This window comes from Sciurus carolinensis, chromosome 10 (assembly GCF_902686445.1).
Source record: "Sciurus carolinensis chromosome 10, mSciCar1.2, whole genome shotgun sequence".
In the NCBI taxonomy this organism is placed as follows: domain Eukaryota; kingdom Metazoa; phylum Chordata; class Mammalia; order Rodentia; family Sciuridae; genus Sciurus; species Sciurus carolinensis.
The window spans coordinates 137,483,137-137,497,921 of record NC_062222.1 but is presented as its reverse complement, the minus strand read 5'-3'; the positions used below and the strand labels follow the sequence as shown (position 1 = coordinate 137,497,921).

The 14,785-nt window shown below is 60.5% G+C and overlaps 1 protein-coding gene across 26 annotated transcripts in view; it reads left to right on the top strand.

Annotated features, from left to right (window-relative positions):
- Positions 1–14,785, top strand: part of Ablim2 (actin binding LIM protein family member 2) — a 125,936-nt gene that overhangs the window by 92,020 nt on the left and 19,131 nt on the right. For 14 of the 26 annotated variants that reach the window (XM_047565967.1, XM_047565958.1, XM_047565951.1 and 11 more), the window contains 3 exons: positions 5,064–5,183; positions 6,099–6,151; positions 6,832–6,970. In XM_047565967.1, the coding sequence (XP_047421923.1) occupies positions 5,064–5,183; positions 6,099–6,151; positions 6,832–6,970 (312 nt within the window). The remainder of the gene's footprint in view (positions 1–5,063; positions 5,184–6,098; positions 6,152–6,831; positions 6,971–14,785) is intronic. The other 12 variants (XM_047565973.1, XM_047565971.1, XM_047565968.1 and 9 more) reach the window with 1 other exon arrangement.

Genomic DNA, 14,785 nt, shown 5'->3' with positions numbered 1-14,785 from the left:
AAGGATCCCTACCTCTCAAGCCTGAGCCGTCACCAAGCCCTTCCCGCCTTCCAGAACACCCTCACAGGGTTCTGTTAGGAAGCAGTTCACACCAGCCCCTGCTCGCGGCCGAGCCTGCGGCCGAGGTCCAGAGCTAAATGTGAGCCTAGTCTGTCCCTGACTGTGCACAAGCAGCCACCTGCGTTGCTCCTGGCAGGGCACACGTAGAGACTCCCCGACAGTTCCAGGGGACCCTAGGTAATGACATTCTGGACCTCCTGTTCCAACAGTGTCCCTGTTGGAAGAGTGTGTGTGTGTGTGCACGCATGTTCAGATGCTGTGTGTGCACGGGGCACGTGCATGAGTGTGCACGTGGGTGTTTGAGGCCCACGCAGCCCCCTGCTCCCTCTGGACAACCTCCTGTGGGCTTCGAGTGGAAAGAGGAAGACCATTCGAGCTTGGGTCGCAGCATTTGAACCCCAACCCACCCACTGCAAACCCCAGGGGACGGTGGGAACTCCTGGGCCATTTAATTAGCTAAGGTGACATATTCAACAAGTTTTCAAACCTAGTGTTTTTACTAATGCGTTTAGTTTCTAGTTCTCTGTCTCGCGCTCATCGGAAGGCTTTGTTTTACTTTTTAAGTCATGCATTGTAATCACGCACGGCCGCAGGAGTCACGGTTGCCCCCTCGGGCCCACACAGTGTAACTGGAAGCCCTTTGTTGACTCTCTTCTGCACCTGAGTCCCATTTCTGCTTCTGGGAAATGAGCCTCCAGGGCGATCAGGCCTCCAGCCCTGGGCTGGCACTTGGTAGTGAGGACGGAGATGCGCAGGGTCTATCCATGCAGTGGCCTGTGACGTGGGGGTGGAGCCTGGGAGGTAAGGCTTGCCTCCTCTCAGCAGGCTGCCGTCGGTGAGATGGGGAAGTGGCCGGCCACTGCCCATGGCTCCCTATCGGGCCTGCCTGACCCGGGCTAGGACCTGCTGCAGTCCTGCTGGTAATCGAGGCTGACAGTTTGTCTGCATTAGCTCTAACCTGCTTGGTTATTATTTAGGGTTTAAATGGGAGGGGGGAGGGAGGGAAGGAGGGAGGGAGAGAGGCGGGAAGCAAAAGTAAAAGGAAGTAAAGAGGTAACAACAGGGCAGGAGAGCACAAGGGGCAGGACAGTGGCCTCCCTGGCCCTCCGAGCGGATGCCAGGCGAGTCCTCTGGCGCCCTCAGCAGGAGGCAGCAGGCGCCGGGGCCTGACACTTCCAGAAGTTCCAAGGCTCAGGTGCAGTGTGGCTCTGTGTTGTCTTGTGCCCCATTGCTTTAGGGGACAGCCTGGGGCAGGCCGTGGCCTTGGCTTCCACCACGCCCCCGGGAGCAGACCTGCCTTCCCCAGGGCCCGGCTCCTCTGGGGTTGGGCCAGTTTACTCACGGGCTTCTGAGGGGCGTTCCAGAAGGTGACCGTGGTGCTTGGCACGTAGTAGGGAGTTTCCAGTGGTACGGCTGCCGATGGAGGGATGTCGTGGCCGTTTCTAGACTGTTCAAGATGAACTCTTGAAAATGAGTGCTTCCCCCGAAATTCCCCAGGAAGTTCTGCCAGGGGCAGGGAGGGCCTGAAGCTCACCAGATTGGCTGTTGGGTTTCTAAGTAAATGTGAGTACAGACGCAGAGTGAGCCGGCGTGGCAGCTGCTGCTGGGCACAAGGACGCCGGTCCTCCTTCCTGTCCTCAGTCTCCCACCCAACAAGACGCAGGAAGTGACTCAGGGTGTAGTCAGCTTTTTCACTCTGTGATTGGAAGACCTGACAAGAACAACTTTAGATGAGGAAAAGTTTATCTGGGACTCACAGTTTCAGAGGTCTCAGTCCACAGACAGCGGGCTCCACTCGCTGGGTCCTGAGGTGAGGCAGGACGTCATGGTGGAAGAGCGTAGTGGAGGGAAGCAGCTCCACGGTGATCAGGAAGCAGAGAGGGACTCCAGGCGCCAGGTACAAGATACATACCCCAAAGGCATGCCCTTGCCCACCTCCTCAGCCACTCCCCACTGCCTTCGGGGGTCCACGCGCCGAGGCCAAGGCTCACACGACTCAGCCATTCCTCCCCTGGACCTTCTTGCCTTGTCCCCAACGGGAGCCTTTGGGAGACACCTCACTCCAAACCATCTCACATGGCGTGGCACGGGTCGTCCACTCTTTCCTTGGACCCTGGTTGTAAATAAGAATCGACCACCTGTGCCTCTCCTGGGGCTGACTCTCACTGGGTTCGGGGTCCTTTCTTGGGATGTGAGGAAAGGGCAGGCAGCCAGGCATATGCTTGAATCTGGGAGGAAACGTGGAAACCTCTTGCAGAGGCTCCCCAGGGCCAGCAGTGGAGAGCCGCCCTGTATCCTGGAGGCCTGGACGCCCCTGCAAGGTGGAAGAGGGAGGGAGGAGGATGGGACACCAGCGCTGCGCCTGGGTGCCCCTGTCAGTCCTGATGGCAGCCCGTGACACTGTCCTCCTGACCCAGCGGTCGAGGCGGCCTGCTGCCGAGGGTTCGAACGGCTCGCACTGATTTGTCCAGGAGTGGTTTTCAAGCTTGCATTTTGTGCTAGGCCCTGTCCCAGCCCTGGGGACTTGTGCGTGACAAACATGGCGTCTGACCCCATGGAATGGGATTCTAGTGGACTTGGCCATGTGTGTGCACCCGCGCTTATTCTCTCTCTCCCTGCCCCTCTCTCCCCCTTCTCTCTCTCTCTGTAATTCCAATTCCATTTGAGTCATGGAGCTGGATATCCCAGATAAGAGGCACCGACGGGGCCATTCCTCAGAGCTGCTGAAGGGCAGGGCAGAGCCCCCAACCTCCTACAGAGCCCACGGGGTCGGGGAGAGGGCAAGACAGACTGGCCTGAGGAGTGAGCCCTGAGCACCTTCCCAAGTCCCGTCCACTCCTTCCCGCGTGGGGACAGCAGCCCTGGGTGCCGGCCTGGGCCTGGGTCTGAGCCCGTCCTGCCCTGTGGTGGTCCTGCACTGGAAGCAGAGGTCCAGCAGTAGCACGACACCCCTGGAACAGTGACCAGATCCCTCAGCCCCACCTCCCCCCAGACACCAGCAAAAGAACCTTGGAGGTTGGAGCTGCCTGTGCTGGCCCAGCCAAGAGGTGTGCATGTGTGAGCACTTACTGAATACCTACTCCTGGGACAGGCCCTGTAACAGGGAGGGTCCCCAGAAGCAGGGGGCCCCTGCGCTGCACCCGCCCCCTGCTTCCTCTGTACACCCGTGCATGCGCCACCGCGCGAGGCACCCAGTGAGCCGTGAGGCACCCCCTGGAGCCGTCTGGGGGAGGTGGATTTGCACACAAGTCACCACAAGCAAAATCAAGCCACACAAACCCCTCCCGAGTCCTGTGGAGCGTGCATCTGCCAGGGAGAACAAACGAGGCGCTGGGGACAGCTCTGCACCTCACTCTGGTCTCAGCCTCCTCACCTGAGTGAGTTCCACAGGGGCACGACACCTGGTACCACCCAGGCAGGGCACGGGGCCCATCCCAGGAGTAGGTATTCAGTAAGTGCTCACACGTGCATGCTCTTGGGGAGTGCCTCTGGTCGACTGCCCCCATCAAAGCCTGGCCTGGTCCTGACGGCTGCTGAAGGCCTGTCCCTCTCACAGCGGCCGGAGGACAAAGGTAGTGCCCGGGCGTTCTGCTTCCTGCACCTTGGCGAAGGGGGAGGGCAGAATAGGGGGAGAGAGGACAGTGTAGCTGCGTGGACAGCTCAGTCAGCCAGGGAGTGGACTCGGTGGACACGGGCTCGCAGGGGGCCATGCGTGGCTAGCTGCTCAGATGAGCAGCAGGTTACCTGGCGGCGGGTGCGTGGCGAACGGGTGGATAGGAAGGAGTAGACAAGCAGCCAGGGGGACGCAGACATGGCTGCGGGACGTCCAGAGGCGAGAGGGTGGAGGGGTGTGGGAGGAGGGAAGGCCAGCCTGCTGTGGCTCCAGGAAGGAGACCGGAGCCTCGCCTTCACTGCGGCGCCTCCAGCAGAGAGGGCGCGGGGAGCGGTGGAAGCTTCCCAGGACTCAGGACCGCGGGGTGTACACAAGACACCCGACTCCTTCCCTGCTTGTCCTGAGAGGGTCTGCGTTCTCCTCGCGTCCCAAACAGCACCCTGCAGATTAGCCTCAGCGTCGGTCTCCAGGCCCTCCTGCTGCGGGGGTCTTTGGAGCCTTCAGGCTCAGTGCTCCATGGCCGGCGTTCACTGAGTTATTCCTCCTGACCTGGAGGTGTAGGCCTTATTTGCCTGTTTTACAGATCTGGAAACTGAGGCTCAGGGCTGTTAAGGAAGCAAGCCACCAATGGTGCAGAGTGCCAGCAGCCTGTATTTTCCTGCCCAAGCTCCTAGTTCTTCAGAGAGCCTGTGGTACACTTAGCAGGCTGGTGAACTTCTCTGTGAGCAGCTCTTGGCTCCAGCCTGTAGACCATGCACACCTGGGCCTCTGGAGGCTGTCGCGGAGGGACTCTTTTAGCAAATGGCGGGGCTGCTCTTGAGCCCAGAGGCAGCTTGGTAGCCAGAACACGCCTGGCTGACCATTGTCCGCAACTGTGTAACCTCCTCCCAGCCAGAGCACCCCAGGCCCTCAAAGCGCCCCTTAATTGCTTTTGCCCTTGCAGATCATTCCAAGGGTGGGTGGCCCCCTGGCTCCCGGGAACCAGGTTGGCTCTTTTTGCTGGCATGCATGGCCAGGCCTCTCCAGTGTGGGTGGTGGTGGTGCTGCCCGGGCTCCCAGCCGCCACTGGCCTCTCGCCCCTGCTGCTGGCTGAGCAGCTTCCAAGTGTGGGACTGATGTGTGCCACGCTAAGGGCACCGCGCCTGGTGGCAGCTGTTGTCAACAGTAGTGCCGCCCTGTCGGCCTCGGCTCCGCCCTGCTGTCTCCATCCTCCTGGGAAGGCCCTGCTAGCTCCCTCACCCCTGGGAGTAGAGAGGACACGGGTTTTATCTTGGTTTTGAAAGTGGCTGTCTCTCTGTGGAGGGAGAGACGTGTTGCCGTGGAGAGTAGCAGAGCCGGTGCGTCCCGCGTGGACGTGCTCAGACTTCACTCTTGGCCTTATCTTGTCAAGGTCCTGTAGCCCAATCCCCAATTTCCCAGCTCTCTGGCCTGGTGTCAGTCTTGTCCTTGGTGGTGCAGGAGGCGGGCTGCTCCAAAAGATTGACAGGTCCCAGCCCACCGAAGGCTGCAGGTAAGAGCCCACCCTCCACGTGGCTCAGGCCCGGGACCGTGGCAGGCTGGGAAGGAGGCCGGGTTTCCATTTAGTTGCTCTGTGCATGGGGTCGGTATCTTCATCTGGAATACACAACGGTCTCTGGGTACGGCTGGATGCGGGGCCATGAGCAGGACCTCGTACGGTCTTCTGCTCAGTCTTGGTTGAAAATGTCAGCCCAGCTGGGTGACAGTTTCCCCAAATGCTGTGGATAGTATTCTTGTAAACAAATTGCGGCAAAATGAGCCCCCTTGCTCTGTGTCCTTGAGCTCGTTTCTGGCTGGATTCTCTTTTCTTTACTGTTCTTCACGGACTTGTCCAGTGGTGCAGCTCACTCGCTGCTTTGTGTGTGCGGGCAGCAGGGAGCCGGGGCAGGCAGGGGCAGGGCTTTGGCCTCAGGCTGCCTGGGCTCCTGTCCGCCTCTGTCCCCGCCAGTCCCTGAGTGTGGGCGTGGCCTCTCCCGGAGCCTTGGTCTCCCTGTCTGTGGAATGGCGAAGCTCCTTCCTGCAGGGTTGGTGGGGACAGGTGGTGAGAGGTAAAGCACCTAGCTCGAGGTGGCACCGAGGGCCCCCTGGCTGAGACCTGCTCCTCTGGTGTCCCCTGGAGAGGTGAAAGCTGTGTTCTTCAAAGGCCAAACCACGCCTCTGAACGCGCAGTTCCTTCCTCCACCTGGGCATCTGGCTAGAACAGAGTGGCCGTCACTTCCCACCGCTGTTCATGCCCAGCCCTGCACCTGCCTCCCAGGCAGCCTCCGGGGCCTGCTCTGGCCTGGTGTCCTCGGCGGTCCTTGGAGGCACTCATGCCTGCACGGACGGCCTTGGGCTCAGAGCATGACTGTGGCGGGGGCGGGGGCAAATGGCGTCCTGCCTTCACCAGTTGGTTTTTCCCTTCCAGCCGCCAGGCGACTGGACGGGGAGGATGGAAGCTTGGACCAGGACAACAGGAAGGTAATCAGGGGCAGACGCCCTGAGCAAGCTCTGCCATGCCCTGCCGGCCGGAGCCCTAGCTCCTCCTCTTACCCTGTTCCTCGGTCCCCAAAGAACAGAGGTGGGCCACCAGCCCCTCTGGCTTTCAGACCAAGTGCATCTTCTGCCCAAGTCCCCGCCACATGCCGCTTCCGCAGCCACGGATCAGCAACTGAGGACACTGTCAGTGTCTGGGAGCGCGGGATGGTGGATCTGGAGCAGGTTTCGGGTGTTTTCCACTCGGCAGAGGGTGAACATCTTCCTCCTGGAGGGTGGCACCTCTGACGCAGCTCTGCAGCTCTGGAACAGCTAAGGGACCCTGGGGCCGGGGCGGGACGCTTCCCTCGCAGGAGTGGCTGCAGGCGGGATCTGGCCAGGCTGAGCTCCTCCCGCTCGCTTGTCCCTGCTGCAGCCACAGGGTGCCGAGCTCCCAAGCACTGGGGCCCCGTAAGATGGCAACACCACTGTGCCCGATGCTCCGCGCCCCAGGAGCGCGGACGAGTCCCTGAACGGCGAGGGTGTGCTTGAAGCTGGATCTTACCCAGCGAGCTTCCTCACCGCGGGTTAGCTCGTCACTCAGAAGAGAGCAAGCCGTTGGAAGGTCCGGTCAGACGCTGCCGTTGCAGATGACCTGAGTTCATGTGACTTCTTTTCCTCTGCAGAAGACCAGCTGGCTCCTCCTCAAGGGGGACTCAGACACAAGGACTAACTCTCCAGACCTGGACAGCCAGTCTCTGTCCCACAGTAGCGGCACCGAGCAAGACCCTCTGCAGAGAGTGCAAGGAGACAGCTTTTACTCACGTGAGTGGCCCTGCTGAACAGGAGCTGCGATGTGCGTGGGAAGGCCCACAGGGGTCCACCAGGGGTCCACCAGGTGCCCACCAGGGGTCCACTAGGGGTCCACCAAGGGGCCCAACCAGGGACCCAGCCAAGGGAACCACCAAGGGGGCCACCAAGGGGCCCAGCCAAGGGGCCACCAAGGGACCCAGCCAAGGGGGCCACCAAGGGGCCCAGCTAGGGGCCCCAGCCCCAGCCATGCTTGTTAACAAAGTGTAGGAGCAGGCCAGCAGATGCAGGGGACTCTCTGATGACCCTGGCTGGCTGCGCTGGGCTCCAGTGTGTGGCTCCTGGTGGCACTCAGAGCTGGTGGAGAATAGAAACCAGTTGGGCTTCCACGTGAGGTCATGAGGAAGCTCCCAGCGCCCAGTCCCTCCAGAGCAGGCGTGGGCATGGTCCAGGAGGCGGGGCCGGACTGGCTGGTGATGGGGCACTGTCCTGTCCCCTGTGGTACCCTGAACGAGGCACTGGAGAGTCCCAGGCCTTATGGCCTCAGACTTCACGGCAGTAAAAGTTGCTATCTGCCTGGCTCTGGGGTGCCACGGAGACTGAATCAGAAATGATCTTCAAATGTTCAAATTTCAAATTTTCCTGATCATGCTTAGTGCAAGGTACTGTCCATGACACGTGAAAACCTGCAGTGGGCCGTGGTCAGCAGACTTGGGGTCTCCAGGAAGCAGCGTCTAGGCTGGGCAAGTTGTTTTCAGTGAGGGAGGCTGGGACTGAGGTGGGATGTGGAGGCTGTGGGGGAGGACGAGGGTGCGAGAGGCAGAGGAAGCCCCAGGCTTCGCAGTGAGACTGACAGTGGCTCAAGTCCAGCCCGGGACCTGCAGTGTGGTGTGGACCTTCTCCGCCCGCTGCCTCGCAGCCGCTCAGGGGACCTGAACTGAGTGCTTGGGTAGCGCCCCACCTAGCGGGTAGTAGGTGCTCAGTAAACACATGGCATTCATCCTGGTCCTCACCGTCACCCTCACCGTCACTGTCACCCTCTCCATCACCCTCACCCTCTTGGTGTCCTCCCAGGAACATGGCCTGGTACAGGGGAGGCGAGGTGATGCGCGCAGCAAAGAATAACCAGGAGAGAGAGGCTCTGCTCCGTGCGGGGTCTCTGCGAGCAGGCGTCTGGACCCCACAGTGCGCCCGTCCTGCCTGGGGGTTGGCCCCAGGGCATGGGACAGCACGCCAAGACATTTCCAGCGGGGAGGGACCCCTGGGTGTCCCACAAGGACATGGCAGGCAGAGTGGGGGCTGGTCCCTCCTTTCCTGCCTATGCTACCTGCAGGTGGCTGCCCGCAGGTGTCCAGCTCTCCCTGCACCCCAGCGACCGCTGCCCAGTGGTGTGGCCAGGGCCATGCCTGGTGGTGGTCTCACTGCCTGACATTCTCATGTCCGCCCTGGTCTTGTGTTGGGAGATGGAGACTCCCGTGCACCAGCTCAGGCTGCCCTCTCGGCCGCACGTGTGGCCTGGCTCCAGGGCATGAGTCCTCCCCCTGCGGGGGCAGGAGGCCTCTTCAGTCAGCGGGGCCCGCGGCCTGACCTCCCCCAGACTCTCGGGGCGCGAGGCATCTATGTCCCCAGCAGCTCCCACTGGAGAGTGTGGCCTGCCTGTGGTCCAGCACCCAGGAGGGCGGGGCTGTGTGGGAAGAAGCCGGGAGGGACACAGGCGTCTGGTGGCACGTCCCCTGCCACTGCCTGCCTTGTGACCTGCATGTGGCCGGCACCTCCTCCTCACTTGCAGTGCCTGGCAAGGGCGGCTGGGGCTGACTGAGGCAGGAGCGTGGTGGTGCTGGTGCCCACAAGGCCTGCTGTGCCAGCTGTCCTGCGTGGCGTGTGTCCCCCTTGTCTCGTCGGTCAGCTCCTCCCTCCTCCTGTGTCCCCACCTCAAGCGGCATGTGGGCCATGGCTTCCACGCAGGTGCACTGACCTGCAGGCACCCAGCTCCAGGGTGGGGACGTGGTCTCACTGGAAGCTGCCTGCACAGTGCCAGCGCGACAGGAGGCCGGGCCCTGCCAGCTCCTGCTGTGTGGCCTTCCGCTTCTGCCGGGGTCCTGACCGCGGTTCCTGCACAAAGCCACTGTGTCCAGCATCACAACCGCGACTTCATGTTTGTCCCGATGTGCAAGGACCCAGCGGGGCGGGCCAGGTCGGGGGAGCCTTGCCATCTGCCGGCCGTGGGAGCGACAGGGGCAGAGGGGGAGTGGTGCCCACTTTGTGACTCAGCCAGGTGAGGCCGCAGACCTGCCTGGAGCTCCGGCCGAGAGCGTTTCCCCCAGTAGGGCCGCTGCCTGCACCCGGAGCCCCTCTGCAGTGCACCAAGGGAGGCAGGAGTGCGACAGTACACAGCGGGCGCTCAATAAATGTTGGTTGAATTGAGATGCATTAAATTCAACGGGTATTTATTGAGCACCCACTCTGTGCCAGACGCTGAGCAGGGCACCGAGGGGGAGGCAGAGAAGAGGAGAGCTGCCCCTGGTCCGGAGCAGCCTGCAGGGAGCTGGGAGAGGCAGGGGTGGTGGTGGGAGCAAGGCTTGGGGTCTGCCGCCTGCCCCTAGGCACCTCCTGGCCCACGGGGCCTGGTCATAGCCTCATCCTACCTGTGACAGCACCAGACATCCCATGGAACTGGATTCATTCAGTCCTTCATCCATTCCTCCACCCAGGATTTACTGAGCACCTACTATGTGCAGACATGGTGCTGGAGCCACGGTGAATGGCAAACAGCATGGTGACCCTCTCCCAGGGCCGTGGCTCCCAACCGGGCCCGCCACCCTCTCGGATGCCATCTGTGGTTTGCCATAGGCTTCCTCTGTCCTCCTTCGGTAGTACACAGGTGCTATCTGGGCTCTGTGTGGTAGTCTATAGCAAGGCCCTGTTCCTGCCCAGGAAGGCCCCGGCTCCCTTCTGTTACAAGGAGTTGGCTTGAAGAGGCTCTCGTAGGGGAGGCTTCCTGCAGTTCCCGGGCAGGAACACCAGGGGGCCTGGAGCCTGGCCTGGCCTGGCCTGAGGGGCCCTGCTTCTGCCTGGTCCGGGAGCCTGACCTTCAGGCGCTCCTCTCCTCTGAGGTCATCGTGCACACACGCGCACAGTGATTGGAGGTGTGTCAGCATGACACCAACCCCTGGCTGGCTGCACACCCTGCCCCAAGGACTTAGTCCCGAGAAAGTACCGAGGTTTGCAGGGGAATAAGCCCCTTCCCCAACCCCTGTATCTGAGGCAAAGGTGGGTGGGTGGGCTCATGCCGTACAGAGCTGGAGGCCAGGAGGGCTGACGGCGGCAGCCGAGGTGGGGCAGGGAGACCTGGTGTGGGCACTCCACCCGGAACTGGCTTGGGTCTTCCTGTCACCCTCTGTGTGTCCCCTGCCAAGTCCCTTGTTGGATTGAGCAAGCTGGCTGTTGCTCATTACCCTCCCTGTGGCCCCCCGGGGGCTGCAGGCCCCTGGCCCTGGCTTCTCTTCTGGCCAGCAGGAGGGGCGGTCAGATGGGGTTTTTTTCCCTTCCCCTGTGGGTCCTGCCAAGTTCCAAGTGGATCTCGGTGGGCCACACTCCTGATGGAGGGGCTGCGACCAACTCGTGGGGAGGGATCTGCACATCTCAGACCCAGAAAAGCCTCGGCATGGGCTTCCTGATTCCACCACAGGGAGGCAGGCCCAGTGAGGGCACAGGAGGCTGGTCACCAGCATGTAGCTCATGAGCACTGCCTGTGATCCGGGTTGACCTGGAACTGAGGACAGAGCAGAAGCCCAAGCAGGCTGGGCTCCCTGTCCCGGGAGCTGGGTCCCAGAGCGGGTGGGAGTCCAACCCAAAGGTCAAGTGTGCAGTCGGGAGGGGTGGTCTTGAGCACAGACAGTGTCGGGCCTGATGGGCAGCTGGACCACTTGACCGTGGGACCAGGTCACTAGCCCTTTGTCAGAAGGTTCTAGAGGGGTGAGAGCAGGGTTCTCGGGTGATCTGATGTATGTTTGAGCAGGCCCGCGAACGCAGGCAATGTCAGGAGGCACCCCGGCTGGGAGGCGAGCTAGGCCTAGGGTTCCGTGCGGGACAGGGAGGCCTGGGCTGGGCTCAGGGACAGGCCGCCGTCGCTGCAGGCTGAGCAGGAACGGGCGTCATCTCCAGTGTCTGACCTGCCAGACAGACAGCTTCCGAGAGGGCGGCTGGAGGGGCCAGTTTGGCGCCCAGACAGGCAGCGGAAGCCCTGAGCAGGCCCGTGAGCGGACGTGCTGGCACCGGCGCTGAGGAGCAGCGGAGTGCCGCCTTTTTCAGAGAGAGGGACAAAGAGGTCGCTTTCTCCACGGCCCCTCGGGGAACCTGACATACGAGAAGCTGGAGGCCCTCGGAGGCTCAGTTCACAACAGGCTGGGACCTGAGATGCAGAACCCTGCTCGCCTGCCGGGACCGCCCCCGTCTGAGCGCGGGCACGCGGCGGTCCTGAGCTGGTCACTTAGACCCGAAGCACGGGCTCCCCGCCCCACCCCACCCCTCTCCTGGCTCACTCCTTCCCACTTCTTCCACCTGCCATCTCTGCATGTGCTGGGGAAGGACAGGCGGGCAGGTGGGGATGGTCCAGACCCACGGGGAGGAAGGGAGGCGGCTCAGGAGCAGGAGCAGAGAGTGAGCCAGAACGGGCGACCTGTGGCACTCTTAGCAGGGAAAGGCAGAGGAGAGAGGCCGAGGGAGCTGGGAGCTCAGGTCCGCTGCCCTGGTGTCCAGCGGGTAGGTGGAGGTCACTCGGTGTGAACACTGTTAGCAAGGCAATGGCCTGGGTCCTTCTGGAAGGGGTGACCTCCTGCGGAGTGGGCGGGTGAACTCTGCCCCTGCCCACCTCGGGGTTCCAGGGGGAGCAGTGGGAGCTCCAGGTCAGAGAAGCCCCAGCGCAGGAGAGGAGTCTGGGTCTGGGGGCAGAGATGCCCCCCAGGGGAGCTTCCTGGCACAGCTCAGGCAGGGCTTGGGAGCCCAGGGAGCAGCCGGCTGCCCTCCGCCAGGGTCAGTGGAGGCTCTGCTCTCATTCAGCAAACCTCCCCATGCCGCTTGTGCCCAGCAGCTTGCCTGAAGCCAAGGACTGGACAGGGTGGGCAGTGGGCAGTGCATGTGTCCGAGACGTCACAGTGGAGCCCTCATCTCGGGCAGTCACCCTCCAGGTTCCATGTCTGCCCCACCTGGGGTCCGGAGAGCCCTACCCACAGATGGGAAGCCGCCTCCCCTCCCCCAGGAGAAATGGCCATCTGTGGACGGAGGGTCTCCAAGGACGCTGCCGTGGGCCTCTGTGGACACGTGGCCCTCACTCAGTACCCGCCTGTGGAGAGTCTCTGTGGGGGAGAACGAGAGGTCAACAGACAAAGTGGGCGGGCACAGGAGGTGGCCGCCATGGATCCGGAGCTCTGAGTGTGTCCAGGAGACCATGAGAGGTCAGCAGAAGCACTGCATGTGGGGGCCGGTCCCCCAGCATCAAATCTTAGCTTCTCACTTGCTGTGTAACCTTGGGCACAAAAACACACCTCTCCGAGTCTGAAATTCCCTCATCTGTGAAAACCAGGATGACCCAGTCCTCCTGGCAGGGAGACCCTGGGACGAGGCACAGGACATCCTATGGCCTGGCCTTCAGGGAATGTCCAGATGGGGCACATGCAGCCCACAGGCCATGCCACAACAAGCCCGCAGCAGCCAGCTGGGGACATTCAACTTGGTTCCAAAACCTGAAGCTCAGACTAGCCAAGGGCCTCCTGCTCACTGTCACTCAGGGATAAAGGGGCTACAGTCGCCTCTGTCCTCAGACAGGAATGCTGAGGCTCAGAGAGGGACCATCGCTGCACACGCCATGCTGCTGTGAAGTCGCCTTGGACAACAGTGAGCCAATGGTCATCTGCCCGGGGAGTGGCCTGCTGGTCAGTTATCCATAGAGCACCTTGGGATGCTGTGGTGACCACGTGTCTCCTGCTGCATCAGGAACACCCGTCCACCCACAGGGCCTTTTCCTGAATGTCCAGTGGCTTCTCTGACTTCTGACAAGCTGGCCTAGAAGAAGACAGAGCCCCAAGAAGGTGCTCAGGGCCCCAGAAGCAGTCCTGTGGAGTGCCAAGGGCAGGGTGGCACGCACCCCTTGTGAGACGAGGCGCAGGCAGCGTGGCTGGGCGAGCCTGGACGTGGGTGTCCAGTGCTTGCAGGGCCCGATGTCACCCAGGGTCATGACCACCCAGGTCCTCTGTACCTGCTTCTCCCTGTGGATTTCTCTCTTGAGTGCCCACACACAGCCACACGCTCTTGAAGTCCATTTGATTTAATCAGACGTGTGGGTCCCTAGAAGACCACATGCCTGCAAACCCACCAGGGCAGACCTGGGACCAGGCAAGGTGACGTTTCCCAAAGCCAGAAGCCCAGGGCCCTCTCTAGCTAGTAACTGTTTGACTACATACAGGCCACTTGATTTCATCAGGCCTCAGCTTCCTCATCTATAAAACGGGCTCGTATTCAATGTACAGGCCAGTGAGAGTTGAATGAGACCCTGAATGTGTGAAGAGGCTTTTGAAATCAACCAGTGGCTGGTCCCTCCCACAAAGAGACCAATTTTAATTGGTCTAGATAGCAACTCAAAAGATGAGATCACATAGACTCCTTCCCGTGTTTCCCACTAAAAAACAAATGAAGGAACCTAGAGATAAGACAGAGACAACCGCAGGAGGGCAAGATGGTGGTCTTCCCACTGGGGGCCAGTGTGCAAGATGTCACCCTCCCCAGTCACACTCACAGATACCAAGGAGGAGGCCAGATCCAAAGAACAGGCCAGGGATATGGCCTCCTCCATGGCCAGGGTCTCCTGCCTCCTCCCTGTTCAGAGGCGACCCAAGGTAGCACACCTGACCCCCACGGGCAGCACCGGCCACACCAACCAGGGGGTGCAGCAAGCCAGACTGGCTCTTTGAGAAGCATTCTGAACACTAAATTGTCATTGGAACCATAGCCTACGAAGGACCAGACTCGACAGGCTGAACCTGAACAGATTGAGAGCTGCTAAAATGGAAGACTTAAATAAGATCCAGTCTCCTGACATAATATCCAAAATGTCCAGGGGTTCATAAAAAAATTACTCATCACATCAAAAGCCATAAAATTAACCATGGCAGTGAGAAAAGACAACCCAGAAATAATAACACTCAGAAGAATCAGACATTGGAATTATTTGACAAGGATTTTAAGATATCCATAATAATAATGCAATTATAAATAGTTCGGAAGCAACTGAAAATACCTCACCAAAGAATTAGAAGTTATTCACAAATAAAATGGAAGCAATTGAACTGAGAAATAAAATGAGCAAAAGAATTGACCCACTGATGGGTTCAGGAGTAGAATATCAGGGGAGAGACTCAGGGACCTGGCATAGAGAGCGAAAAAATCATCCAATCTGAACAACAGAGAGAAAGGAGCAAGCGGAGCCCCAGGCGCCCAGGGAACAACACCGGACTGCTGGAGTCCCGGGACAGCAGAAAATGGGCTCGAAGAAAAAAATAACGGATGGAAACTTCAAACTTGGAAAAGACAGAAACCTACAGTCAAGAAACTGAACCCCAAAGAGAAGCCAAAACCTGCACGCTAAAGCACATTATGATCACACTTCTGAAAATTAAGGACAAGAAGAGGAAAGCCTTAAAAGCGTCCCGTGAGAAAAGACGCATCTCCCGTAGCAGGCACAGCCAATTGAGTGACAGCCGGTGCTCATCAGAAACCGCGCGACCCAGAGGAAGCGGCAGGTTGGAGACGTGTGGGAGGAGCTGCCCGCGTGGATCC